Source organism: Hippoglossus hippoglossus, chromosome 17 (assembly GCF_009819705.1).
Source record: "Hippoglossus hippoglossus isolate fHipHip1 chromosome 17, fHipHip1.pri, whole genome shotgun sequence".
Taxonomy (NCBI): domain Eukaryota; kingdom Metazoa; phylum Chordata; class Actinopteri; order Pleuronectiformes; family Pleuronectidae; genus Hippoglossus; species Hippoglossus hippoglossus.
In genome coordinates, this window is record NC_047167.1 from 6106807 (window position 1) to 6133922 (window position 27116).

General features: G+C 42.9%; 1 protein-coding gene across 3 annotated transcripts in view; it reads right to left on the reverse strand.

The window, feature by feature from the left end:
* LOC117778903 overlaps positions 1 to 27116 on the reverse strand; it is a 148586-nt gene that overhangs the window by 84948 nt on the left and 36522 nt on the right. For all 3 annotated transcript variants that reach the window (XM_034614794.1, XM_034614795.1, XM_034614796.1), the window contains exon 2: positions 9653 to 11457. In XM_034614794.1, coding sequence (XP_034470685.1) covers positions 9653 to 11164 — 1512 coding nt within the window. In that variant the 5' untranslated portion in view covers positions 11165 to 11457. The remainder of the gene's footprint in view (positions 1 to 9652; positions 11458 to 27116) is intronic.

A 27116-nucleotide genomic window follows, 5' to 3' on the forward strand; every position in this document is an offset into this window, starting at 1 on the left:
GTTGTATTGTTGCAAAACCTGTGTAGATTGTAACACAGACTTTTGGGATGTAGAGCACATACTGTACTCTCATCTCACCATATGTGTGTGTTTGCAATGGCACGCCTCCTAGGATGCATTCAAAAATTAACCTGTGCTTTTCCCTGTGTCAGCAAACTGAAGAGAAGATTCCCTCCTCTCCTTCCCTTCTGTTTCCTTCTCTGCTGCTCTTCCACTCCCATCTTACTCTTACTCCCCCCCCCCCCCCCACACGCCTCACACTCTGCTCTCCCCTGCCCTCTTGCTCGTCTCATCCTGACCCTGCTCACTTCTTCTGACCTGCCCTCGCTAAGCACTGCTCTTTTCCCGAGACTTTTCCATTTCTTCTCACTTCTACCCACACCAAGTGTTTGTGGTACAGTATATCTATATTTTCACTGCAAAGCTAGAGTAAACAACAGCAGCCAAAATAACCCAAAGGTTGCTGATGCAGTTCTTGCCATGAATCAAAGTTTCAAGCATTAAATATTCCAGAGCTTTGCTGCCAATAGCCACGAGGTCAACAAGTCTTTGTTGACCTCAACTTTTACCATCAAAATTTTAAACTTTCCTTTTCTGCTAATAGCTGCTGTTTAGTGCTATCTAGAGATTGTCCTTCAAATAAAATGACAGCAGTTTTAATTTTAGAAAGTGCACCAAGACATTTTGTTTGTGTTCAAGTTCAATGACAAGAGCCAAAGAGGCACCGTTTGTATTGTGAACGTGGGAAAGAAACGTCAACCTAAGTTTTGTGCCTAAACTGAATCAAACATTAACCAAAGCCTTGTCACATCATAAAACAGATGCATTTTCCAAAAGCAATTTGCAAAAGTTTAGGAAGCCACAGACAAATTACGTTGTCAAAGGTCAGAAAACAACTCTACGACACATTCTTTTGGCTTTGTTAATACAAATGTGTCCCGGGACGATTGAAGAACCATCTACTCAGCGGACCTGTTTTTAATCAACAATTAATCAAATGTATTTTTGCGCTTCTTGGTGAACATATGTTGATTTGGTTGCGGCCAGGTCAAAACATCTCCACATAAGCATTTGGTTTTTTTTAGATGGGTAAAAAATGTTTCCATAGTAGAGCTGCGACCGACACATTGATTCATTCAGCCCCTCCTAACTCCAGTCTCTCTCTCTTGCTTTTGCCAAAACACACACACACACACACACACACACACACACACACACACACACACACACACACACACACACACACACACACACACACACACACACACACACACACACACACACACACACACACGAACCCACTTACAATGGACACATCTGTATACTCAGACTGGGAAAAAACACATAATTTGGTTTTCGTGAACATAAATGATGTTGGTGCTTATTTGCATATAGAGTGGTGAAGTCAGAGCTGATCACAAAAGGGTCACAGGAGACACATTCAGGTGTGAACAGATGTACTTAGCATTGATCACTTGTGATCAGTTCTCATCAGGACGGATGATAATACGAGATCTGAACAGGGCCTTTGTCATTTTAGAGAGCACGGGTAATTTAAATATTTTGTTGTTTCATTGGACGTAATGCCCTATTCGCATATGTTAGCATATACTTTGCTCAATGTGTGTGTGCTATCATGCCTCACAATTAAATGACATTAATTCTATCATAGGGCTTCACGTGCTGGTTGTCTGAATCCAGCAGTATGTCAGGCTGCCTCCCTTCTGCTCCTTCTCTCTCTGTTGAAGGCTTCTTTTTCAGAAGGAAGCTAAGTTTAGACTCTTATATGCAGCCAGCCAGCTACCTTTAACAAATATTGTTATGATATAATGCAGACATGACATGCTGAGCGTTGTTTGAAAGCAGGAATGTTTTATTCACATGGAATCTCACTGGTTACACTATTTGTTGTTAATTGTTCCCATCTTTAAACGCATCACTGTCACACAGATATGTTGATGCTGGAATGTCACGTGACAGAGGGATCAGGGCATCACTTTGCATTATTATTATCATTATTATTATTACTACTATTTGCCCAGAGGTACAGCTCTGCCAAAGAGGGCATGTCCTTATATGTTTTTTTTCTTGAGTAAAACTTCATGTTCTCATTAAGTAGAAACCATATTTAGGTTAACCGACGTTGCTGCCTTTAGTGCTGGAATCTGGTCCAAGAAAACGAAGGCTCACATCTCTGAAGCTTACCCAACAACCCAGTTGACATCAGCATGTTAACATGGGAGTACAACACACTGACTAAAGCAAATATTATCATGTTTGATTTTGTACTTTGATATTGATCATGTCTTGATTTGGGATCTAACTCTTGGGATTTTGGTGAAATGAAGCACTCACTGTTACATTTAACTCAGCTGCCGCAGTCAGCTTCATGATATTGATATAGCACAGAGCTCATCCACTGTAAACAACTAGCTTTAAGTTGAAATCAGACACATTTAGCAACAGTGACGCTGCTATTATCTGTTCCACTGCCCAAGGGTGAGTTAACCTCACAGCCCTCGCCTCCTTTCCTTCTCCCCCCTCGCTCTCTCCACCTGTCTCTGTAATGTGCCTCAGTCTCTTCTTTGGCCTCCTCCGCCCTCTCCTCTCGCCCCTGACTCACGTGCTCCTCCAGGGCCAAAGGGAGAAGTGGAGCGCATGGTCCGGGCCAATGCATAAATATAAGCTCAAGGTCGCGGTCACAGAGCTCACACTGGGCTATGCATAATCATGAATACCAACTCCTGCAAAGCCTCCTCACTTCACATATTCCCCATGTAATGTCAATGCTCTCTGGCTAAAACACACTGTATCTCTCACTTATTAACCTCAGGTGCTAAACCAACTCCAAATGCAGTTTGTGCTTTATTTTATGTTATTGCAGTACCCTAGGTTGTTAAGGTTGCACACTGACTAACCCACAGTTTCAGGATTACCTCCAAAATGTGTTTCCTATTAAGATTAAAATGGTGTAGATGCAAAGTAAGAGGTTCATATACTCCCAGAGATCAAATAGTGCCACTCTCACATACAGGAGCATGGTGATTTAAATTCAGACGCTCACTTTGCTGATTTGTTCGACATATCCCAGGATGAAACGTGGGGTATAAAGAGAGCAGTAAGATTGGAAGTAAAGGAGAGACTGGATGCCTGCATTTCCTTTGAATTCTATAGACTCCACAGATTCTCCTCCTGTCATGCTCGTCTTTTCCCCCTCCAGCCTTGTTCCCTCAGTCATCCTGTCTATTATTTGCTCTATGTGATCCTGCACCCACTCAGCAAAGAGACACATTTGAATCAGGCCTCCACTGGGGCTTGCAGTAACGTGGTATTTAATGCTTCTCTCCATTCTCTTTCTTTCCCCTTCTCTATTGTATTTCCCTCCATGTAAACGCTGCTCGTCCCTGCGCCGATGCTCTGGATTCCCTGCTGCCTCTTTTCATAACCCTCTCTTTCTCTCTCCGGTCCGTCTTCGACTTCGCTCCAGGCCCTTTACGGGCAGTGAGGTCAGCGTTAGAAATGTGTGTGATCTCTCACTCCTTCTCCTCGTCTCTTTTGCGTTTAACTGCCTCACACGTTCTTCCTCTGTGCCAGTTGTAAGCCATTAACCTTTCAACCACTCTCACTACCCATCCACTCTGCATATCCACTTGCCATTAATGCTGCCCTCGCTTTACTGAACGTCCCCTTTTCTGTCTTAACCTCTCTCCGGTTTCTTCTTCGACATCATCCCTTCTTTGTCCTGCATATTCTCCCCTGTCTTGTTATCTCCCCCTTCTCCTCCCTCCCTACATCACTGCAGTCACTCTCTAATTGCTGTCTCACCCCTGCTGCGCTCGGACCCACAGGCTAAATGATTTCTACAGGGAGAGTGCGAGTGGAAGCACACAAAAAACTTTTTATTTATTATTATTGATGTTCCTTTTCAGGCATTTGTGTTTACAGTTGGTGCTGCCCTCTCATTGGCAGAGTCACACATTCTTCTTATTTTTATGTTTTTATCTGTGTGCTCTACGCCTCTCTACCCTCTCCTTCCTCCAGTTTCACAAAAGACACATTAATCCAAGTGCTAGCAGGACTTTCAAGATTTTTCCTTTTGTGATGTGTTTGTGTACGTACATAATGTGGATTTTACCAGTTTTTGACACGAGTATGTCTTTTGAATCTGCACGTCAGTGTTTTTCCTAGAACCTGGGTAAAGGCCGGTCTCCACGCATGCCAGGGGAAAAGACTAAGCATATGCTGACGTATTAAACCCATTGACTGTATATAAAGATGGACGATGCATCTCCTCTTCCTCCCACTGTACAAAGAATGAAGACAAATGTTATTCAAACCAAACTAGGCAGAAACATGAACACTTGAATATACATCGGTGTGATAAGAACTACCTGAAATGACAGAAACCATCTTTGAGAAGCATTGTCTACGATTACACCTGAGTAGAAGTAGCAATACTAGTGTAAAATAGTGGGAATTATTCATTTCAATATTATATAAATAATAATAATAATGTGGGAGTGCAACTATTCATTTGAACAAGTACATCAATTGTAGAATAAAAGCTCTGCTTTATTAAATGGGACCTGTGGTGAAAATTTGTTTTTATTGATAATTATATTAAATACAATATATTATGTATACATATACTTAATATGAATCATATTTAATAATATCACTGGGGCGGAAAACCCTTTGAACGGCTACATTGTCAGAAATATACTGGAAGATGTCAAACATCTCTCCTTACTTCTCATGACACAGAGGTTTTCTATTCAAAACACGTGCTGTGATAAATGCACTATGAGGAATGTGTGGATTGATCGTGTGTGTGCATAAGAAGTTTCTTATGAATTTCATATGATGTTGAGTAAATACTTTAATTGCCCATTGCAGAATAAAAGTCAGCCATAAATATCATCAAACATTAGGCTATAATATTATTAAAATGTTAACGCTATAACTTTAAAGGGGTAATCAAACAACTTAATTTTCTAAAGTCATACAGTTATGCTAATGGTAAATGGACTGCATTTATGTAGCACTTCTCTAATCAATCAAATTGCTTTACATTACAGATCACATTAATCCACACACAGATTCGTACAGCTCTTGCTATACATAGTGCATTGTTAATCACTCACACAAACTATTCTTACACTGGCAGCACAGCTCTCTGATTAGTGGATGGCCGGCTCTCCCTCCTGAGCCACAGACGCCTGCAGCAAGATTTAAAGAACATTATTTATTTTGATTCATCAGGATCCATGTAACAGAGAATTAAATTACCTTACGTTCAGTCACACTAGTATGGTCAAAAACACTGGATGCAGGATACTACACTTCCCATAATGCAACTTTCCAGAGTCTGGTTAAACGCACACATTCCACAAACCAAGTTTATACCGTTCTGATGAAATTTGAGGTCTCAGGCTGCAGCTGAGTTATTTTCTGAGACTCGTCCTCCATAGCCACGGTAGAGTTTTTACAACTGTTTGATCTGTAAAATGTGTAAAATTCATGTGGAGTGCCTCTATAAAGTAGCCTGTGAACGATTAGTACCATACTCAGCATCCTCAACGGCCCATTTAGGAGTATTAGACTAGATCATATAAATAACATTAGTGTAAAATTCAATTGTAAGCAGCTTTTTGATGTAAAATGCATATATTAGTGGATTTATTTAATAGTTTAATCTACTAAAATGTATCGTATATTATTTTTGACATAATAGTGAAGCAAATAGTAAATATGACTTTGAAATAAATGCAGAGGACTAAAAGTATATAGTAACCTAAAATAGAAATACTAGTAAAAGCACTGTACCTCAAAAAACTGCACTTGTGTAAATTAATTTAGCAACTTTCCAACACTGGCCTGTAGCTAATGAGGAAAGGCCTTTGAAGAACATAATGTGCGACGCACACGTACACGTTCTCAAACACCAGCTCTTAACTTCCTGTGACAGCCTCTCTCTCGTCCTTGCATCACACAGCCGACTTTCGTAATAACATGCGCACGCACGTTGCACCCAGAGGCGCCGCACGTAGACATGGGATTTATCAATAACAGAACGGTCAATAACCATGTTATTTATACATCTTTAAATGCCCTCAGGCTGGAGAAATCTTTTACCATCATTTTGCAATGTGGTTTTCAGCAGTGAATGTTGATGCCTCATAATAAGAAAGTATACGTTACTCTGGGAACTGGTTAATATAATTTAGTATCTAATTACTGTTTTACATTAATATCTAGACTTATTCATATTGTGCTGTGGTGTGAGTGCAATGTGACACTAATGTTTATTGTGTAATACAGGCATTTTTTACTTGCTATGAATTATGTATGTTCCTGCTGATGATAATGATATGCTAATGGTGATGATGGCCTAAGTCCATTTCCTGTTGCATGTGAATAACATCTGCACGTTCACTTGCTGGGTAGCTCATACATGTAAAGTGATATAAAAGTGACACAGGGCAGGACGGAGATGCTGGAATTTCCTCACAGAGAGGAAACAACGATACATGTCACATTGTCTCCCTCTCAGCGAGTTTGCATTTCAAGAGAAGAGAGAGGAGGAATGAAAAGCTAATCAGAAAGGGGTGTTTTTTTTTTCTTAATCCCAGCTCTGCTGAGGCGCCTTTTCTCCTCAAGAAAAATCTGTTTCTTTCACACTGCCTCTGCAATCACTTGAAACCCCATTACAGACCATGTGACAGCATCAATTAAATTCACAATTATCATGGGGCAGAGACACTCCAGCGTGATAAAATATAGTAACACAGCATCATCTGCAAGTCTGTGTGTGTGTGTGCGCATGTGTGTGTATGTGCATGTGTGTGTGTGCGCGCATGTGTGTGTGTGTGTGTGTGTGTGTGTGTGTGTGTGTGTGTGTGTGTGACTGTAAGAGGGACATGGAGAGAGAGTGCTGATCGAAAGCAGAAAACTGAGTCAGACAATTTCACTACTCGAAACGTCTGTTGCCCTTTTTCACATTTCAACGGGAACAACTCTACAAAAACATGATACCACAGTAAATAAAATGTTTGACAGTATAAAGACATTTCATTCACCACTGCAACAATAGCAAAAGAAAGCGTGTCTCCTGTCTGCAGATCAATTGTTTAACAGACCTCTGACAAAGCCAACATGCAATAAAAAATAACACCGTCTACTAAGTTATTATTTATCATCGTTATCATTACAACTTATATAAAAGCCACATACATGAGCAGCAATAAAGCAAATCTATGTCAAACATTGACCATAAAATCGTCACTGCAGATAAACTTTACTTTGCAGCATAAACTGTATAAAAAAAGCACACAAACAATACAAAGTGACAGTTCATTGTAAAACTGTTTGAGGAGGACTCAATAATAACAAGAAATTATTCTGCAGTGGCTCCGGAGCAAGAACAGAGGCCAAACCGTCCATTCCAAAAAGGCAGGTTTGGAACAGGAAGTGCACTAGTTTCCTATGAAATTAGCTGTTTTGGATCATTTCTCTGACAGATTGAAATCACAGTGAGTGCTTTTGAATATCCCTAGAAAATTAAACTGGGTGCTGCCACTGTGTATCCACAAAGTTGGCCCATAATTCAGTAGCAGTTTTGCAGCAGAGCCTTTGTCTCCCTTTGACATCACAGATTAGAGTCTTGGCTCTTGTTTGCAGCTTCACCAGAGATTTATCCAGACCAAACTGTCCGAGAGCGTGCGTAAAAAAAAACCCCAGCATGAGAACACAGAACCCACAGTCAAACACAGAATCTCACCTTCAGATGGATGTGGTTTGTGTGTCTGAATGTGTGCGTCAACGCAGTATAATCGACTGAAGGAGAGACACTGTTGGATCTGGCAGGTGGAGCTGTTCTGGCCCGTACAGTTAATTTCTTTATGCTCTCCATCACAGCTCTATTTATTAAAGCACAATCAGGCCCCGGACGTGGAAAAAAACAGGGAAGCGTGTCCGCATTGATCTCTCTCTACCTATAGTGCTGGCCTACACTGGAGCAGAGCAGGGGATTAAAAATTCATAAGCGTATTTAGATCTATAAGAGCATTATTCATGTGTGCCGTCACCATCTAATACAGAAGGGTACTAATCATTTGCATCTCTAGCCCAGCACACACACACACACACAAAACACACACACACACACACACACACACACACACACACACACACACACACACACACACACACACACACACACACACACACACACACACACACACACACACACACACACACACACACACACACACACACACACTAGCTTTCTGGGTGCACTCCAAGTGTCAGCACTATCATATGGGCATGTGTGTGTGTCCTGGCATTGTTCCCTCCTTGAGTGCCGTACAATGTGCTGGCATAAACACCTGCTTGACACAGCAGATTGGCACTAATGGCTTTACACGCAGTGCCATCTGTAAGCTGGACCATTAGCTTGTGCATCTTCTCCATGGCCACTAACAGAGCTTCATAGTACTCGCCTCAGATCATCATCGGTTATAGTGCAAAGGCAAAAACACATCCAAATTGAAAATTGTCTAATCATCCACACTCTCTAGGAGGCTGTACGTGGAGGCGGCAGAGCTCGGCCCATCTGCCTGCACCTGGATATTAAAATCTTTAAAAAAAACAAAGCAATTCTGCTCGTTTTGTCGGTCGAGTGTGAGACACCTCCCACTGAGCTGAAGCTATAACCACCAATCCAACTTTGAGCGCTCGCACACACCGACGTCCTCCTCGGTGGCTTCCAGCAGCCTGCAGCAGTCACACAGGGATCATTACTATTCATTTGCTCAGCAAACTGGCCGCACAGACTTATAAATTAGCTCATCTACCGCAGCTGGGTACTGAGACAGTTGGCGCATGCTGAGGACCGAGAGCGCGGCCATTACAGTGCGAGGCTCGGAAACACCTTCTGTCCAGTCGACGTGACCTCTTCCACGCTCGGCTGCTCACTCTTTCAAAGGCGGGAGGAGTTGAGCGCGGGGGTTAGACGGGCCCAGTCAATGATTCTAATAAATGACCTAGCAGAGCAATAGGACTACAACCCAGCGCGTTGTGCTGAGGGAGAATGCGGTGATAAATCCTGTCAAACCAAGTGTAAATCAGTCCAAATGAAATAGCATTAGTGGGACCTCTGACCATGAGGGAAGAGAGCTGACAGGTCTGACCTACAGTGAAATGAGGGAACACAGAGACTGCTTTCTGCCTTGGGGGAGGATCAATGGGAGAAGGAAAAAGTAAAGCTATTAATTCTCCTGGATATGTCAATTCCCATTGGTGAGGCCAGATTGGTAGTGATCACGACCAGCCCCTTGGGCAGACGGGAGCTTGGGCTCTTTTTGCGCCTCAGTACACCATTGATTAATTGATGTTTTTACGGCTAACTGGAAACCATCACATCATACTGGAGAAATGTAAATCAATTCCAATTGCACGTTTATAACTCAGAGGGTGAATGTGGGGTTAAATTATGCTAACCACATCTCGTAGAGGATGTGTACCTGAGTGGAGGACCTGAGGTTAAATAAGCCATGTACAAAACTTGAAACAGTGTCTTAAATAATCCTAAAACATTTATAAAATAGTTCAGAGACCTTGTAAATGATGAATGAAGTTTCTTTTTCCTTACCCGTCCGATGAGCACAGGTTCAGGCCCGGCGTATTCTTCAATCACAAAGAACTGGTTCCAGATCCAGCTCCTCCTGCTGCGAGAGCGAGACCCCTTTCCCTCCATACGCTCATGCACTTCCTCTTTTACCTCGGACTCTGCTTCTTCAAACACGAGGCCTTGGCCATTTTTCGGACCGGCAGCTTGTGTCCCAGTGTTTTTTGCCTTGTAAGGGTGGAGCCTTAGGACATGACTGCTGTTGACAAGCGTGCTGTCTTCATCTGCTGGGTACTGGGCTGTGCTGAGTTCTGTTTGAGCAGGGTGAACTGACTCTGTTAATGGGTCTCTATGGGAATCTGCCGCTCTGTTCCCCAGCCTTAATCCCGAGTGCTGCATTGTCAGCACAGAAGGAGGGGAATCATTTGTTTCAGAGGGAACGTACAGTGGGTGATATTTTGTCGATGTGAAAGGCGGTTCCGTTTGGCTGATCATTAGTTCTTTCTCCGGGCTAAGACTGACCTCGCTGCGAGGTGTTGACAGCATGCGCAGGAGGTGTTTGCTCTTGCTATCGCCATTATCTGAATCCTGCAATCCCAAGTTGTCCTGCTCTTTACTTAAAGCTGGCTTGACTTCACTTAGTGGATTAATACGAATGTCAGCACCAGGGTCTCGATTAAGATCTGGAGTGGTGACTGGGCTTACATAAGGAAATGCAGTCTGATTATCAAATCCAGTGTGAGACTGAGTGACAACCATATCTTGTCTTGCCACTTTCTGAGCCTCTAACTGTCTGTGATTAACGTCAATCAAATCTCTCTTCCTGCTCCGGCTGCCCTTGCTCGGAAAGCTCAAGCTGGGAGCGCTCTGCATTTGGGAATTGACGATCCTGACTAGGTTTTCTTTAGACAGCAGCTTCAGAACGCCATAGCTAGCAGTGAGGTTCAGCTTTCGGTTTGAATCTACGCTGAATCCTTTTCGTGGCACACCCGTGGTGTGGACACTCAAATCAGGCCTGACCCTGGATCTCGAGCCTGATTTAAACCTGGTTTTATTGGAGTGTAGATCTGGTTTGTGGTGGATTGTGAATGCTTTCTCTGACCTCCCTGTTTTCTCTGCATTCTTGGTGTTATTCCTAACTTTCTTCACATCCTGGTTTAACTCCTTGTCATTTGCTAATGTGTGCGGAGTCACTTCTTTATTATAGACAGAGTCAACCTCACGCTTAGGCTTGAGGGCCTGCTTCTCCTTGTTGGCAACAGATGGAGCAGCGTGATTCTGCAACATTTTGGAATAAGAAAAAGATCCAACATCACCCGTCTGCTCGTGATTGATCAGGTTTCTAAGAGTCACCACGGGCATTGCATTTGCATCCACGCTTGCATCCCGTTGGTCGGCAGCTCTGCTCTCCCCCAGCTTCACTGCGTGCAATCCGCCAACTCCTCTTCTCCGTACAATCTTACTGGCAGAGGAACCCCCAGCAAGCCCCTCCCACAGGCACAGGAAAACCAACAGGAGGAGATTTCTTGTAACCATCTTGTCTTGTGGCGAGATGTCCTAATTTAAGTGAGGTTTGCTGTGAGGCAGGCCTTGTTTTCCAGGTATCTTCATTCTCTCCCTTGTTTTCTCCCTCGTCTCATGCACCTCCTCTCACTCGCCCATCCCGTGCCCTTCACACGGAGCTGGAGGGCAGGTGTCAGTCACTCCTTCCGTTTTTTTTCCACACCGCCTGATATCTTCCTCTATCTCGCTGAGCCTCTGTCTGCCGTTTTTTTCTCCACTCCTCTTGCGAAGCGTCTCATTTAGTTCCCCACAGAGGGTTAAACACCCTGAGAGAAAAGATAAAGATAATTAAGTTAAAACTTTAATCATTGCACTGCGTTAATTAAAAGTGGAGCAGCATAGACAGGTAGGAGAGCTCTCCGACAAGCAGGCAGGACGGACCTTTAACAGAGCAGCAATCACATTTTCACAAGCACAGAGGGCTTTTTAGGCCCAGAACACACATCCATTTATACCTTCATAATGACCCAAGTGCTTTCTCTTACATCTATTAGATAGACGGGGACAAAGTTATCATCATACTATTCTACATGGGAAAAGATAGGATAACAATATTAGAACTCGCTCTGAGCATTTATTAGCGGGAACAACTGTCAAGGATTTCTGACTGCAGTGGAAAAAAAGGATCAGCTACAATGTGAAACTAGCTTCCCATCACTTTGATGTGTGATTAATTAGCTGGACTCATATTGTTCTTTGATCACCAAGACAGATGCAGATGCACTTTGTTGTACACAGCACCTTGAGCTATCTAGGAGGATCTTCACCTCGCACACGTCTGATTTCCATACTTTCAACATTGAAGCCTCAAATGGGAATCCTACAAACAAAATGTCAGCTATCAATCAGTGTGCTAGTTTTGAGACAAGATCAGGAACACTTAAAGGGATAGTTCACCGACAAATTAAAATGCACTCATCTACTCTTAATGGGTGAAGTGTTTGAGTCCAAAAAACACTTCTGGAGTCTCAGGTGCACACAGTGTTGACAGTGTCACAGTGTCCGTAAGCCCCGACATTCATATTCAACTCGAAACGGCGTCATTTACACCATGTTTTTAACCGAAATGTCCTCTGATATTCTCAATGGAGGCGCGTACACGTACCCTCGGGCACACTGGAACACCGCACACACTCTCGCCCAAGGGCACGCGCGGGGTGCGCGTTCCTGTGGCTATTTCTACTAGCATCGCCACTTCCGGTAGTGGACTTTTTGGCTGAAAACATGGTGTAAATGATGGTAGCATGTTGTCTTTTTTACTGTTGTTTTATTACGTCTGAAGAAGAGGTCACTTTGGCTGCAACACTGTTGGCTCCTGAGGCTCCTAAAGTGTTTTGTGGACTCAAACACTTCATTCCTCAGTGAACTATCACTTTAATTGGCATCCCGGTAACAGCAGCTCATGCATCTGACAAGTCAATGATATGACCTTTGTTTAAGAGTAGGCCACATGAAACATAGAGCTTCTCTTTCCTCCTCTCCCTCTTCATCCCATTTATGTCTCATCAACAGATGTTACTGACTTGACTTCCTCCCGGGAGTCCTTGGTCTTTGTTGATACAGATCCAGCTGATGCATTATGCATTATGATTACAACTAGATTGTTTACATATACAATGTTCCTGGCCACATATACTACTATAACTGAGTTTTTGCTCACCCTTGTTGAAGGTTATAGACAGAGGATTGTGATTTATGAATATGGACCAAATAAAGCCAAATAAAACTTGATTGAGGGATTAATTGACTATTTGCCAGATTGCATCAATATATACAAACCTTTTGTATATGTCAGTGTTTGATTCAGAAAACAATTTTTTTTTTTTTAAACGCTGGAGGACTGGAGTTACAATAGAAGCAGAAAAGACTAATGTATGGTAACCTTTCGTCCCTAGCATGGCTGAGGCTTCAGAAACAGTGGATCCTTCATTTACCACAATGCAACTTGTGCACTTTGTCATTAGAAATCACCCTCTGACTGGTGAACTCCCCCATATTTAAAACTCTGTGTTGCAAGTAAAATAAGCTTGCTGGTATAAATCTGCAGCTTTAAGTCATTATTCTATTTTATAGAGCTCCCTAAATAGATATGGACGACACTATTACTGTCTACAGGTAGAAACGTATTGTAATGGTAGGTAAGCTGAACTTTATGAGTATAATTGGTGGAGTACCCTTTAAAAACCAGTTTCTAAAACACTGGAGGACTGGAGACAAGGCAGAAGCAGCAAAGACGAATGTATTGTTACTTTTAGTCCCTGGAATGGCTCAAGCTCCAGAGACAGTGGATCATACATTTATCACAATGCAACTTAAAGGCCTTTTCTTCATTAGACATCCCCTTCTAGCTGGTTCTTTAAAACTCCATGTTACGTGTCTGTAAAATTAAGCTTGTTGGTATAAATCAGATACTTTAAGCCCAGTACTTGTTTTATTTTATAGAGCTCCCTAAAAAGAATCAGAGGACATTGTACAACTGAGAATAGTATTTTTATATTAAGGGAGCTGAACTTTATGAGTACAATTGATGGAGTATCTTTTAAAGTTACACTTTCCTGTGAACAAAACTATGAAACTCTGCATGTGGGTTTGATTCCATAAAATCCAGTTCGTAAAACACTGGAGGACTGGAGCCAAAACGGAAGCAGAAAGACTAATGTGTTGTGACTTTTAGTTCCTAGCATGGCTCAAGCTCCAGAAACAGTGAATTTAACACATTACAACTTAGAAGAGTGTTTTCGTTATACACCGCCTCTGGCTACTTAATTCCCACATCTTCAAAACTCCACATTTCAAGTGTGTAAAATAAGCATTTTGGTATAAATTTGAAGCATTGAGCATAGTGATGACATCATAACCACTTATTTTACTTTACAGATCTCCCTAAGGAGATACAGAAGACATCATGAGATTGTTCCTACAGGTAGAGTGGCATCTGTGGAGAGAGAAAACTCCCTTTTACAGTATTTTGCAATATTTTTTGTAAAACGTGTGTCTTATGGGTTAAGCAGTGGCAGTTCCATCGTGTCCTGTGCAGTGCAATGTGGTCTGTTTGGGTGTATGACACTTGCTCCGCTGTGGTGCATACAGACCCTCCCTGTCAGCACACTCACTGGGGCATGACTGAAGTTTGGGTTGCTCCTCCTGGAATACTGTTTTTACCCTTTTTTCTTTACTCAATTTCTCTCCAACATCTTCAGCTTTCTCTCTCAAGCGCTCTCGCTCTCTCTCTCTCTCTCTCTCTCTCCCTCTCTCTTTCTCTCTCTCTCTCTCTCTCTTTCTCTCTCTCTTGCACTCTCTCTCTCTCTCTCACAGCCTCACTTTCTCTGAGCAAATCCTTCTGATGAACTGAAAATGGAGAAAAACAAGATTATCCTCCCCTCCCTCTTCTCTGTTTTCCCACCTCTCCCACTCACCACCTGTCTCTTCTTCTACCTATCTATCCCCCTAAATCTCCCTCTATCCCCCTCTCTTTAACTTGCTATTGTTTTAGCATCCCGTCCTTTTTTACTCTGCTGACTCCTATCCTCCTTTCCTCTGTCGCTTGCTCATCTGTGTCAATCACAAGCCTGTCACCGTGTCCCTCACCCTCTGTGCACTTTGAATGCTTCAATCAATCAGCCAATCTCCATCCTCGGCCTTGCAACATTGGAAGTGACAGGTGTCTTGCTGGCTACCATCTTGACGACAGGCTACAACACCATAATTGTGCATATAAATCTAGTCATCAAATGATAAAATGCTACAAACCCAGTGGTTACCTGGGACGAGCTGCAAAATGCCGGACAGATTTTTACAGAATAAGTTGTAAATAAACGCTACAGAGGCCGTTATGGAGGATGTAAGGCTGGATTTGGCTGCGTCTTATCTCCAACGTACAGCATGAGGAAGCGATTGGGGTGAATTCAATGACAGAGCCCCTACTCTCTCCCACAGGAACTTATCAGCTGGGAGTTTGATGGCCAGGCAATCATTGCCACGGGCACCTTGTTAACAAGCCTGGGGCAGGAGCAGGGATGCAGGGCAGAATATCAACACTGCACTGTCACCAGCTGAGCACAAATTTATTACATTTTTGTGTGGGAGGTTCTGTCAATGTGAGGTGTTTTGTTAAAGCAGCAAAGCAGGAGTAAAAATCGTTTTTTTCCCTCTTCATGCTTTTATCTTGTGCACCGTTTCCACGGCAGAAGTTTCACTCGGTGCAGAGTTAAGGATTTATGTAACATACTGATCTGTGTCGCAGCCTTTCACATTATGCTGTGCACCTCTGTGGAGAGCGATTGCAATGCCATTACCCTGGGTGCATGGGCCTGTGCGGCAGTAAGCGAACATAATTGGGTGCTCCAATTTGAAGCACAAGGGAGCTCATATTTCCTCATTAGAGTTTTGTATAATGTAATACGGCAAAAATGTTGTTTTCATCTATGTGAAACCACCACAGATCAGGACGGGGATTTCACCCATGGCCTTTATATACAGCAACTCGATTTCGAGTAGAGTAAATAAAGACGACAGGGTGCTGCACACAGTGACTCCAGGAAGCCCTTGCCTCCTAATTAGTTTAATGAAATGTACAGTTGAGGTGTATTCTCAAACAGTTTAAACCACGCGATTGCGACGGTACTGTCTTCCTTTGTAAGTTCTGGGCACTTACAGCAAGTTTCTCTGTGCACTGATTAATTGGGGCCATAAATATCTTAATTCATTTCCCCTTACTGGTCCCATCCCACCTAAAACCCAAATGAGCTTTTGGATCGTTAGGATTGGAGGCAAATCCTCACCATCGATTGCGAGCTGTCCCAACTTAACGAGACAGAAAATTTTAATTACGATTCACCTCCTCGCTTGCTGTCTATCTTCCCTTTTTTCTCCCAGTAACCCTCCTGTCGCACACAGAGAAATGCGCCACCACAGCAGCCGCAGCAGCAGCAGCAGCGGTGCGCCCACACACACCCTCCTCGCAGGCAATGAACAAACACATGTATGCTGTGTGACTTCAAGCCCTGTTGACAAAACACTCTCCAGAAAAAAACTAGTATTTATTTACTTATGCAGTTAGAAATAAAAACGAAAAAAAAAAACACATTCCTGGACTCACAATGCCACATTCAGCCACCCTCTCAAACGCACATTCATGAAGACACATTCAAACATCCTTGTGCACACACACAAGTCCTCCTCCTACCACTTATATCTGTGCTGCAAAGAAAAATAAAGAAAGCTCTGAGGACTACTTCTGTGGACACGGTGAAAGTCAAAGAGAAAAAAAGGGAGCACTCCCTCACACCAGGAGGCAAGAGAAAAAGCAGCCACCCCAAAAGAATTATGCATGGAGTAACAAAGGCAAGCTGAAGAACAGAGAGGGATGAAGGAGGAGAAGCAGGGGAAGTTTGGAGGAATGTGTGTGAGGAGGGGATCAGTGGTGTAGAGGGGCAGCAGGTGGAGGGGGGGGGCAGGCTGCTTCTCAGAGGACCGACTGGGTAGTTTTTAAGTGCAAATCGCCGTAAAGCAGCTCCGTCCTCGCCTTGAACCATGGCAGATAAAAGCGGACCTGTCAGTGTGTGAGGAGGTGAAAAACAGCAGGAGCCCTGGTCTGTTAATGTATGAATACCTCCTTCGCCCGTGTCCCCAGCCTTGTCTCTGTCTAGGCCTTACTGATATACTGACAGCAGGAGCTAACCTCCCTCGGGAGGGTGTACCGCACCAGCCTATGGACATGAGATAATTCCCCGGAGGCTGGAGGTGTGTAGAGGATGAGCGGAGGCAGGTAAACAACATAACAGTGTCAGCTTTACAGCACAAACACAGTGTTATGAATTCACAGTTTTGCATGGCTGTGAAATTTTGTCCACTTATGGGTGGCTGTTTGCCTATTGGTGAGATTAAGACTTAAAAGACTCAGTGTAACAGAGCGGCAACAGGGGGCTTTGGATTTGCTTGGCTTTCAGCTAGATCAATGGGGTTACATTCGTGGCAAGAGTCAGAACACTGCATTTCAAAACACAGAGTGAGTGCACTGAAAAGAGAAAATATGACAGATATTTAAACTACAGTCTTGTTCAACGTCATTTTTTACAATAAGATGCAGGACAGGGCGACATATTCATAAATCATTTCATAAGCCTGTCCACACTCAGCCGCGGACAGAACAGCAGGGGCCATGTACGTACTGCTGCTGCTGCTGCTGCTGCTGCAACTTACTGGAAATACTCTATACCTATGAGATCACCGTAGAAGTAGCACACCACTCCTGAATAACAGGTTAAAAAAAGTTTGTATCTCTCCCTTAGGGTTTGCACTGAGAAGTCGATGTGACTTGAGGCTGAAGTCCTATACTTCCTAGTTTAAACTTTTCAGAGTTAGCTGTATTTGTGCTGTACAGCATGAGTGGGAATTATTCAGCTTTGGTAACCCAGCTAATGCTATTCGGTCCACTGGCGAATTGTTATTGGTTTTTGTGATTTATTGTGCATAGTTTTTGCGTATTGTAAGGGGTGAAAGGGGCCTCAGTCCAAAGGACCAACATTTAGATCGACCAAAAGAGGCGGTCTCAGTCTGAATCGAACTGAACCATGGTTCAGACTTTTGAACCAATTGCAGGAAGTTGAGACTGCATGAAACAACAGAAGAAGAAAAAGTAGCAGAGGCAGCCCGAAGGATTTACTTGCACTTTTCACCTCCAACTGTATAACTTTTGAACGACAGGGATGTTCATTTGACGCATTTTCACTACTGTCGAGTATTGCAACTGAAGTTAATGTTGCTGGTATTAATACCTGAATGATATCAGTGACAACGCAATTAAGAATAAGAACCAGTTCATTGATTTCCTCCACTCAAATGAAAAGACCACCCACCAACATGACAACATTCCGAAGTCTACAAACCAATCATTGTGAAACATATAGGAAGACACAGCCTACGTTGGTGATGACAACAGGATGTACGTATGTCATACAAAATTCTTTACTGCGCAACATTTCAATGTGAAACCAAAACTAACTGGGTCAGATGAATACAATGTAACAATGACATAAATCTTAGTTCAGACCTCAGCTCTTCTACTCCTCACTCAAACTGCTAACATATAAGCAAGCCAACTTAAGTTTGTTTGCTCAGTTTGCTATAGCAGCGACTGGATATAAATCTACTTTGCATATGGTGTAACCTATTTTATTTTATGAATGTGTAAATTCATTCATGGATATATTCTGATGCAACCACTTGCAGCTGTACTTCTGTATGTAGTGCGAATGCAATCTGCTCAGCTGCTGCTTTATCTTAAGCTACAGTATATAAACTGTGAGGGCTGCCATAAAGATCAAATAAATCTTGACAGGAGATGGTGCAGAGAATCACAGTTCCAGGAGACGTGCCAATAGGTCATGACAGGGACAACATTTGTGGTCCATTTTTTACCGCCCTGGCAGAGGTTCAAGTAGCTCTGGTCTGATGTGTGTGGTCGTACGCTGGTTAAGAGCATGTGAATACACCAACTGTGACAGCGTCGACCCACTGAACGCCTGTGATTTACTGGTAAATTCTTTTCATCATTCAAAAGCTATAAATTATGGATATCAGTTTATGCATTATGGCTGTGAAGGCAGAGATTTATACTATTGTTCCATCTGCTGTACATAGTGATATAAAAATAAACAATGTTCCGACTTTTATTCAAACTTCCCAATATATTAGAAAAGGAAATTGCCCACCACACATCTGTCTAACCTATCCTGGTTATTTTGTTGGCAACATCTCAACACACTCAAGACAGACATGTGTGCAGTCTGGTGCACGCTCCTTAAGGCTTTCCCTCTCTGTGTGTTTAGTGTTTTATGATACATCCAACGTGGAGCTGCAGGTTATCTTCAGTAAACCCTCACAGGACCTGAGGTAATACTGAAATATTTACACTGGTATTGGATTGTTCTTACAAAACTTGACAAAATCAGTGCCGTGTGTGCGTGTGTGTACTTGTGCAGGTATCTTTGTGAGCACCATTTTGAGCCAAGATCTTAATGAGGACATTGTGAGGAAGTGAAGACATTTCTGACCCATTTTCAATAGGTTGTTTGTTTGAAAGACTTGGCTTTAGGGCTACGGTTGTAATAAGGTTTAGGTTAGGTTAGGATTAGGGGACACTTAGTGTGTCAAGAGGAGCACAGGAAACAAGGTTACTTTAATTGCCCTTCCATAATGTCCTAGTGGTAGGATCTACATATCCCGTAAAAAGAAAATAGATATTGCAGTATGAGGTTAGGGTTAGGAAATGGTTAAGGTTTGGGATGGTTAGGGTTAGGAATAGTAAAGGTTAGTGACGGTTAGGGTAAGGGTGAGGGGCAGGGGACCATATGGCATTAAGTTGTGATGGTTAATGTTAGGGGCTAACAAATGCATTATGCCAATAAGTGTCCTCACTAAAGCTGCTGTAAGATCATGCACTGAACTCCAGATAATCTCGGGACATTCACTGGAGGGGCAGTATCTGAGAATGAAAATATCAAAGTGAGACAATCCAGACTTTCTGTTGAGTTTGTCCTGCCAGTGTGCCAATAAAAACTGTCTGAATGAGCCGATGTGAGAACACAGCAAGAGATCCTCTGCAGGTTTCACCGCAAGCGAGTGGGCGTGTTGACGACCCTTCTAACCCAAAACAAATGCTACAATTTTTTTTTTTAAAAAGCAAAGGAAAACACGTGAATGTAGATACATTTAGGAGGCTGACAAATTGACTTCCAGATGATAACAGGGACATCAGTAACATTAATCATTGGTGAATTATTTGAATTTGTCATTCAAATCTCTGCTTCTTACATCAAACCCAAATAAATTTCTTGGTGGGTAGAAACATTTATTTTTAGTGCTGAGAGAGAACATTTTAATGAGTGAGTAAATGTATAACACATGTCATGCTAAACGTCAACGTCAACAGAAAACCTTTTTCTCATGTTTTCCTGCAACAGAAATAATAAATCCTCAAAAAAAGTGAATGTTGGAATTTAAGTGAAAACAGCAAAGTACAAAAAGAAAAACATTAAATTGGGATGATATGTGGGAGACAGGAACTGTAAATTCTACAGGGAGTGTTGTCAGCCATCAACTTCACAGAAGTGAGGCTGATCATCTGCTAGAGCTGAAAACCCCAACTGGATTATTAAATAATTGTATCTCCCTGTCACAGCACAAACAAGCCCAGACTAAAACAGACTTGGTCCAACTTGCTCCAACTCCATGTCAGATACTCATACACACAAATCACTGGTCCATAACTAAAGTCAATATAACAAGTCATTAAAAAGTAATAAGAGGGGAAACAATTTGCTTCAGCTGTGGAAAAACATGTGTGTCAGCGAAAGAAGTTTCCTCTCATTATGCTAATATTAAATACATTTAGTCAGGGTCATTTCTATTTCGGAGAAGACACTAAGGTTGATTCTATCTCAAATGGAGTCTGTCATTATTTGTATGACTTTGGAATAGTCCTTCAATATCAAAATGTAAGATAATATTCTATTCATGGCCGATGATCCTGTGTCTGGCTACGTCATGCGGACACCACCAATTATTATTGTCACTGAACGATAACAACATCTGACGTCTCTCTGCCTCCAGGGCCCTGTGCTGTTTCGGACAAGTTTTAGGAGCTGATCAGCTTCAATGATCTTCAAGCAGAAAGGTCATGTTTATGCGTCGAGCACCTCATCCGGTTCGAGCCGATGTCTGGAGGTGCTCGGTTTGCCTTTTCCGAACAGTGAGTCATCAGCTGCCAAAGCAGTTACCGAAATTACACCTGATGCCCATCAAGCCTCCTGTCTCTCTTCCCCTTCCGCCTGACTGCATGTGCAACATCAAAAAACTGATCCTTTCAACACACTGGCTGACATTTCAGCAAGAGTCCTCAGGAGTTGCGATGGACATTGTCTGCCCGATGCCGCGTGCGTGCGTGAATAGCATGTGTAAGTGTCCATTCAGATGTGTGTTAGATAATGAGAAAAGACAGAATTTTTCATTCAAGCAGTTGGAGGAACTTTCCAAGAAAATGGCCTGTTGAAGGAGCGTATTGGTACGAACTCCATGTACACTCACCTATCTTCTCAGAGAGCCACAAAGCATAGGTTCAAAAAGTATTCCTTTATTGGAAAGAGAGGTCCTTTACTGCACAGCACTTGAAAATGTTTTTGTCTAAGCTTTAACTCATGACACCCTTTCCCTCCACCTCTGTTGTTTGACTTTCAAGGTTGTTTCAATCGAGAAGCACTGTGGCTGGACAAGAGGCTGGTGGCGAGGACCCGGCAAGGTGGCGGAGGGTCGTTTCAGAGATGAATAAACACTACACACCCAAGGTTGTCTGAGATAATATGTGATGCATCGCTTTAGCGAGAGACGGCACATCGTAGAACAGCACCAAGGCTATTGGCCAAGGAAGAGGGTGAATGATGACACTCAATATTCCACCTAAATTGACCAGATTCTCTTTTTCAATTTACATTTACGGGTCTTTTTAATGTTTAGCTTCCATCGAGGCAGACAATGAGTGCAAACCAGCAAGATGGAGCGGGTTTACTTTTAATGGCTGCCTGACAGAATCAATAACCCACTGCTGTGCACTGAAAACTTTCTCTTGAGGTGTTGTCCGCAGGTGTTCAGGGTTTTTGTTTTCACTACTTCTCTCACACAAAGATTAGACTTCTTTTTCAAACATGGGTAAACCCACTAAAAAAGTTGTTAACCCCTTTCCCATTGTCAGTTGAGGAGTTTGCCAGTGTTGCATTTTGCGAAATAGCAAAGAAAAAATTGTAATTGTTGCACATTGTTCCCAAGATGTAAAAAACAAGTACACAAACATTCATAGCTGTTTACAAACCAATGCCCTGATGTTCAATATGCGCATTAACATGGCACGGGAGAAGATGCAGCATCTCCGTCTAGACTGCCAAAAAAAAAAGAAGAAGAAGAAGAAGAAGAAGAAGAAGAAGAAGAAGAAGAAGAAGAAGAAGAAGAAGAAGAAGAAGAAGAAGAACGCCTTCAGCCAGGAGTCATGCTTCCATCACTGCAGAACCGATTCAAATCCGTCTAATGCATTTGTCAAGGAATGCCAATTGTATCCATTCAAATTGCAGACAAACACCAGATGTTTGACCAATGGTGTGTAATATAATATATATATAAGATAAGGAGTGTTTGTTCAGTTTGCGATATTACCTGAGGGATGAGGCAAAGGACAAAAGACAGTGATTGGTTGAGATTTCAATATATGACCTAAATGTGGTTATAGGTCAAAAGATTGTTGGTATATTTCCATTTGTCAAGACTACAAACTTGCCAAATTTTCCTTAAACATATTTAATGCATTTGCCCCTACAGCCACACTAGCAACTCTGTGGTCTCGTGGAATGCACCCAAGAAGCATGGAGGACGCTATAGATCTGATCAGTAAGACCGCATCTGTGCTGCATGACTGCTTTCAAGGAGAGACTGACGGAAAGCAGCCATTGTTATCCCCCTTCCTTGAATTCATCACACCCCAGTGGCCATTAAGAGCAGGTAGAAACACTCTGGACGTGGTCTGAAAGCACTTTGTATGAGCCCGTTCCTTTCACACATGCCCCATTCTTGGCAGCTTGTTCGCAGTGACAGTGCCAATGGGCTGATGTTTACAGATATAGCACCCACAGAAAATGCTGGGTTACTGTATCTATCCAACTGAGTTGAGCCCTGGGTGTGGCGCGCACCGTGCGGTAGGGATGCATCTTCTGAGCCATCTCTCGTCTTAGAACAGAAATAAACTCGGTTTTAGGAATAAACAGGCTACACTTGGAATGAACATTTAAACTAAAAGTTGTAGCTGTAAAACTATGGAACAGGTGACACATTAATATGTAAACACCAGTGTAAGAAACCTAAAGATGGGTGACTATTTTTGTGGCTAAATATTCTCCTCTTCAACAGGTTCATGTGTTTACAAAGTGTTATGGTTTGCAGTATAGACAAAATATTCTGTGTGTGTTCTCCTCTTCAACATTTCCATGCACTTTATTCTTGCATTGTAGAATTAAAGGTAAAACAAACACTGACTAACTGAAGTGTGTGCATAAGTGCTCTTCAGTTGGCTTAGATTCTGCTCTTACATAAGAACAAATCCCAGTTAAGAAAACATTGGTGAATATCAGAATCTTCGTAAACTGCGTAAGTGGGTGTTAAGAAGGAATTTCTTCCTAAGAACGATTGGTGAATGAGGCCCAATGGGGTCAGATAGCTTCTGTTTGGAAAAACTTTTTTTAAACCAAACTTTCTGAAAGGCATTACACCAACCACCCCATCAATTCAGAATATACAGCACAGCAGTGCTCCCCAGCCTGGGAGTTGGGACCACAAAAGTATTCAGAATGTAGAAAAGGAGAAAACTTGCTTTCTCTGAGGACGAGAAGTGCCAGACAGACATTGAATTGTACGGAGGACTTACCATCCAGAAAGGTTTGGATACACTTATTGAACATTCATCATTATGACTCATGCAATGAATAATAATTTTCACTTAAGTCCCCTAGGTCCCACCTGAGGACCCCAGCAGGCCCCTGACCCGCTCTGACCAGACCCGCTGCTCCACCAAATCAAAGATATCACACAATATTCTGCTTGCAATCATCTACTGACTCCTTATCAGAGTTTTGTCAGAACCATCTATCCCAAGGATGTTGTTGTGTCCTGTTCCCTTATCATCCTGCCGCGTTCATGCCGCTGTGTGCGAGTTGAACGTTGTGTGACCACGCGGGCCTGGAAGCCTGTACTGTCACAGTTGTTAATCCCCCTCGACTCAGCTTCATTAGCGTATATACACACCCCTCCCCTCTCCTCTCTTTGTATGACGTTAATGCTCCGTAGGTTCTCTCCTGCTTCTGTATCCTAACTGACAGTGTATTTTTGTAATTCTGATGGCGTTGCCACAATCTCAAATTAATTTCGCTTTTGTCTACCTCTATTTGGGTCAGTTTGTTGCTTTGTTTGTTTTACGGCAGCTCAGGGAGACAGAGCAGATTGTGGGATGTTTAAGTCACTATCTCTGGCAGGTTAGAGTGCGGGGTCACCTTGGGTGAGGATTGGATAAAGGATGTTTGAAATTGCTTTATGCAGCAACATGTTGCGCAACATCCAGTCGTTCAGCTGTTGTCTCCTTCTCAGCTGAGCAGTGATTGGCTGAAACTCGGCCTATGCTACAGGAGCAAGCAGCATCATCATTCCTTCTTTTTATTACTTTCCAATAGTATTTTTGGCAGCATTGTTTATATTGGGAACTTCTTCTGTGCTAGTTCAAAGATATACAACAAGGCAGTGGGTGCATGTTGAGGGAAGATTTCCAAGCAGCGTTTGTCTGTGGTGTGTTGCAGGACGATGCAGGGGATCAAAGTATTTTTTTAGGGCGATCATTTTTTTCTGCAGGGTGCATTCATGCTGTGTAGTGCTTGGGATGTTCTGGCATCGCTCCAGCACTGGGACTATAAATTCTGTTATAGACACACTGACAGCAGAAGACACACATGAACCGAAATATCTTTTCAAACACACACGATCGCCTCCCACCAAACCTTGCATCAGAAAGAAATGGAACTGTGAGTTTCTTGTCTCTCCTTCCAAGGTCATTTGTTCCTTTGGCGTAGGTGCAGTAATGATCCCATCTCCAGCTTATGAAAGCTGATAGGTGGGTGCATCAAACCTGTCCCCTGGAAAAGCCTTTACCCAGCTTCAAGGTGGGAGATAGTTGCCATCAGACGGCGAAGACCGCAGGGGGAGAATCCCCTCCACCTTCCTCCACTCTCTGCCTTTGTCTCTAATGTGGAGCAGGGATAGCAGGGGCCGCTGCGTTTAGAAAAGCCCTGTGTTTCGCCCATAAAAACCACATCTCTGGCCGTGGAGAAGCTCACACTGTAATCCTGCATGACGGATTGAGTCTGCCACTGCAGCGCTCTCCCTCTCTTTCTCTCCCTCCTCGTTTCAAAAAAGAAACTTCTATGGCAGCGGGCGTGTGCTCGAGTGTGTGGGCACATGCATTCGTCAAAGACAGGGGAATGTGTGCGTGCAGGCACCCATACGTCGGCATGACGTTCGCGCGTTTGCCTAAGTGCATTTTGTGCATTCCTTCCATCAGCTCTTCCTCCCTTAAAAAAAGAAAATGTAGGGTAGCCTATAGGTGTGTCTGTTTAAATTTTATATCAACAGTCAAAGAGGGAGAATAAATAGATGTCAGTGGCAGGGAATGGAAAATAGGTTTCCCCTTTTGCGATTGAACAGAATGTAAGCGATACCCTCAGACTTGCACAATAAAACAGAATGAATCCCAGTGGGAAGTCAGAGAACGCGAGTGCTGGAGAGGTGTATAGATGACCTGGATTTTGTATCCGTACTCCCTTGGCATGGATTACTGTGCATGGGTACAAATGGCCTCTAATAGAAAAGACGTTTATATGCTTACGAATCACTACTATTAGTACCCCTCTGAGCCTGATTTGCTCCTGTCTTTATCTATCCATCCTCTTGTCACTCCAGCTCTCTGTCTCTTCCCTCTTCCTGTGCAATCACTCTGTGCGGATTTTTTTTAACATCTCGTTCTGTTTCATAATCTCCCTTTCTCTGTCTCTCTCTCTCTCTCTCTTGCTCTCACCATCTCTCTCTTTGGGTATTAGGCATTCAATGATCTTTCCGTGGCATGTGGTAGAAGTTATCACCCCATCTCACTCCCTCCCTCACTCTATCTCTATAATCTTCCTTAATCTTCCAGCCCAGAGTGAAGTGAGAATTAGTTTCTCACTCTCTCTCATCAATCTCTCGCACCTCCCCTTCTTCTACTTCCCCCTGTACACCCCCTCAGACATGCCCACCCCTAACTCCCACTTCTCTCTCTCTTCTGAATCATCCTCGCCAGCTGCTTTCTTAATCCCTCGTCTACATCAGTTCGTCTTCCCTCTTCTCTCTGGTCTCTCCCCTCATTCAGCTTCATGTCATCAACAAAACTGCAGAGGTCATTTCTGCTTTGCCCTCCCGTCTCTCTCTCGCTCTCTCTTGCCTTCTCTTTCTATTTCCGCGTCTCGCTCTTGGATTTTCTTTTTTTTCACGCCATCTCCTCAAAATTGCTCTTGGGACTTTTGTATTCAACCCAGCCTGTTAACCCTGAGCTTCTTCCTTACCTGCTTACTGTCCTTAGTGGGTACAGACTCAGAGAGAAAACAGATGTTTTAACACCCGCTATCCACAGGCTGCTCTCACCAAATGGCTTATGAATAACACGCCAATTTCCTTGAGGCATTTTCCTTGTTGTTAATAGGAATGTTTTGCTTTGCATGTCATTTCACACCAAGTTATTTCTCTGATGACTAACCCTAACATCCCCCAACGTTAACCCTGGCCGAGAAGGTATTAAATGACGTGCAAGAAGCTTTAATATGCGCAGATGTGACTTGCAAAATGTCCCTGAAAGTGGTGTGCTATTTCAGCACGATCAGAGAATCACTGGAGTCAAGAAGCATAACAACACTTGAATTTAAGGTCACATCTATGCAAGACTCCTTTCAATCCACCATAAAAACACAAGAGCTATGCTATTGAAAAGCTCACATTTATTACATGAGCAATTGTGTCCTATATCAAAAGGCAGCTTTTCATTTTTAACCTTTTCATCTTTTGTGTTGATGAGTTTTGCCAGTTGTACTGGACTGCACTCCGACTCCCTCTCTACCCTTCAAAGCAGAGAAAACACTTATCACACCCAGCAGTGTTCCATGTTGGCAGGCTACAGCACCACAGAGAGGAATTAATAAACTGCAAAGTTAAAGGCCGGGAGTGGAAGCTGTCCCCTTCAGCCCATCACCTCACAAATCCAAAAATATATCTTTTCACCACCACATCTACGGTTCCATGTAGAACATCATAATCA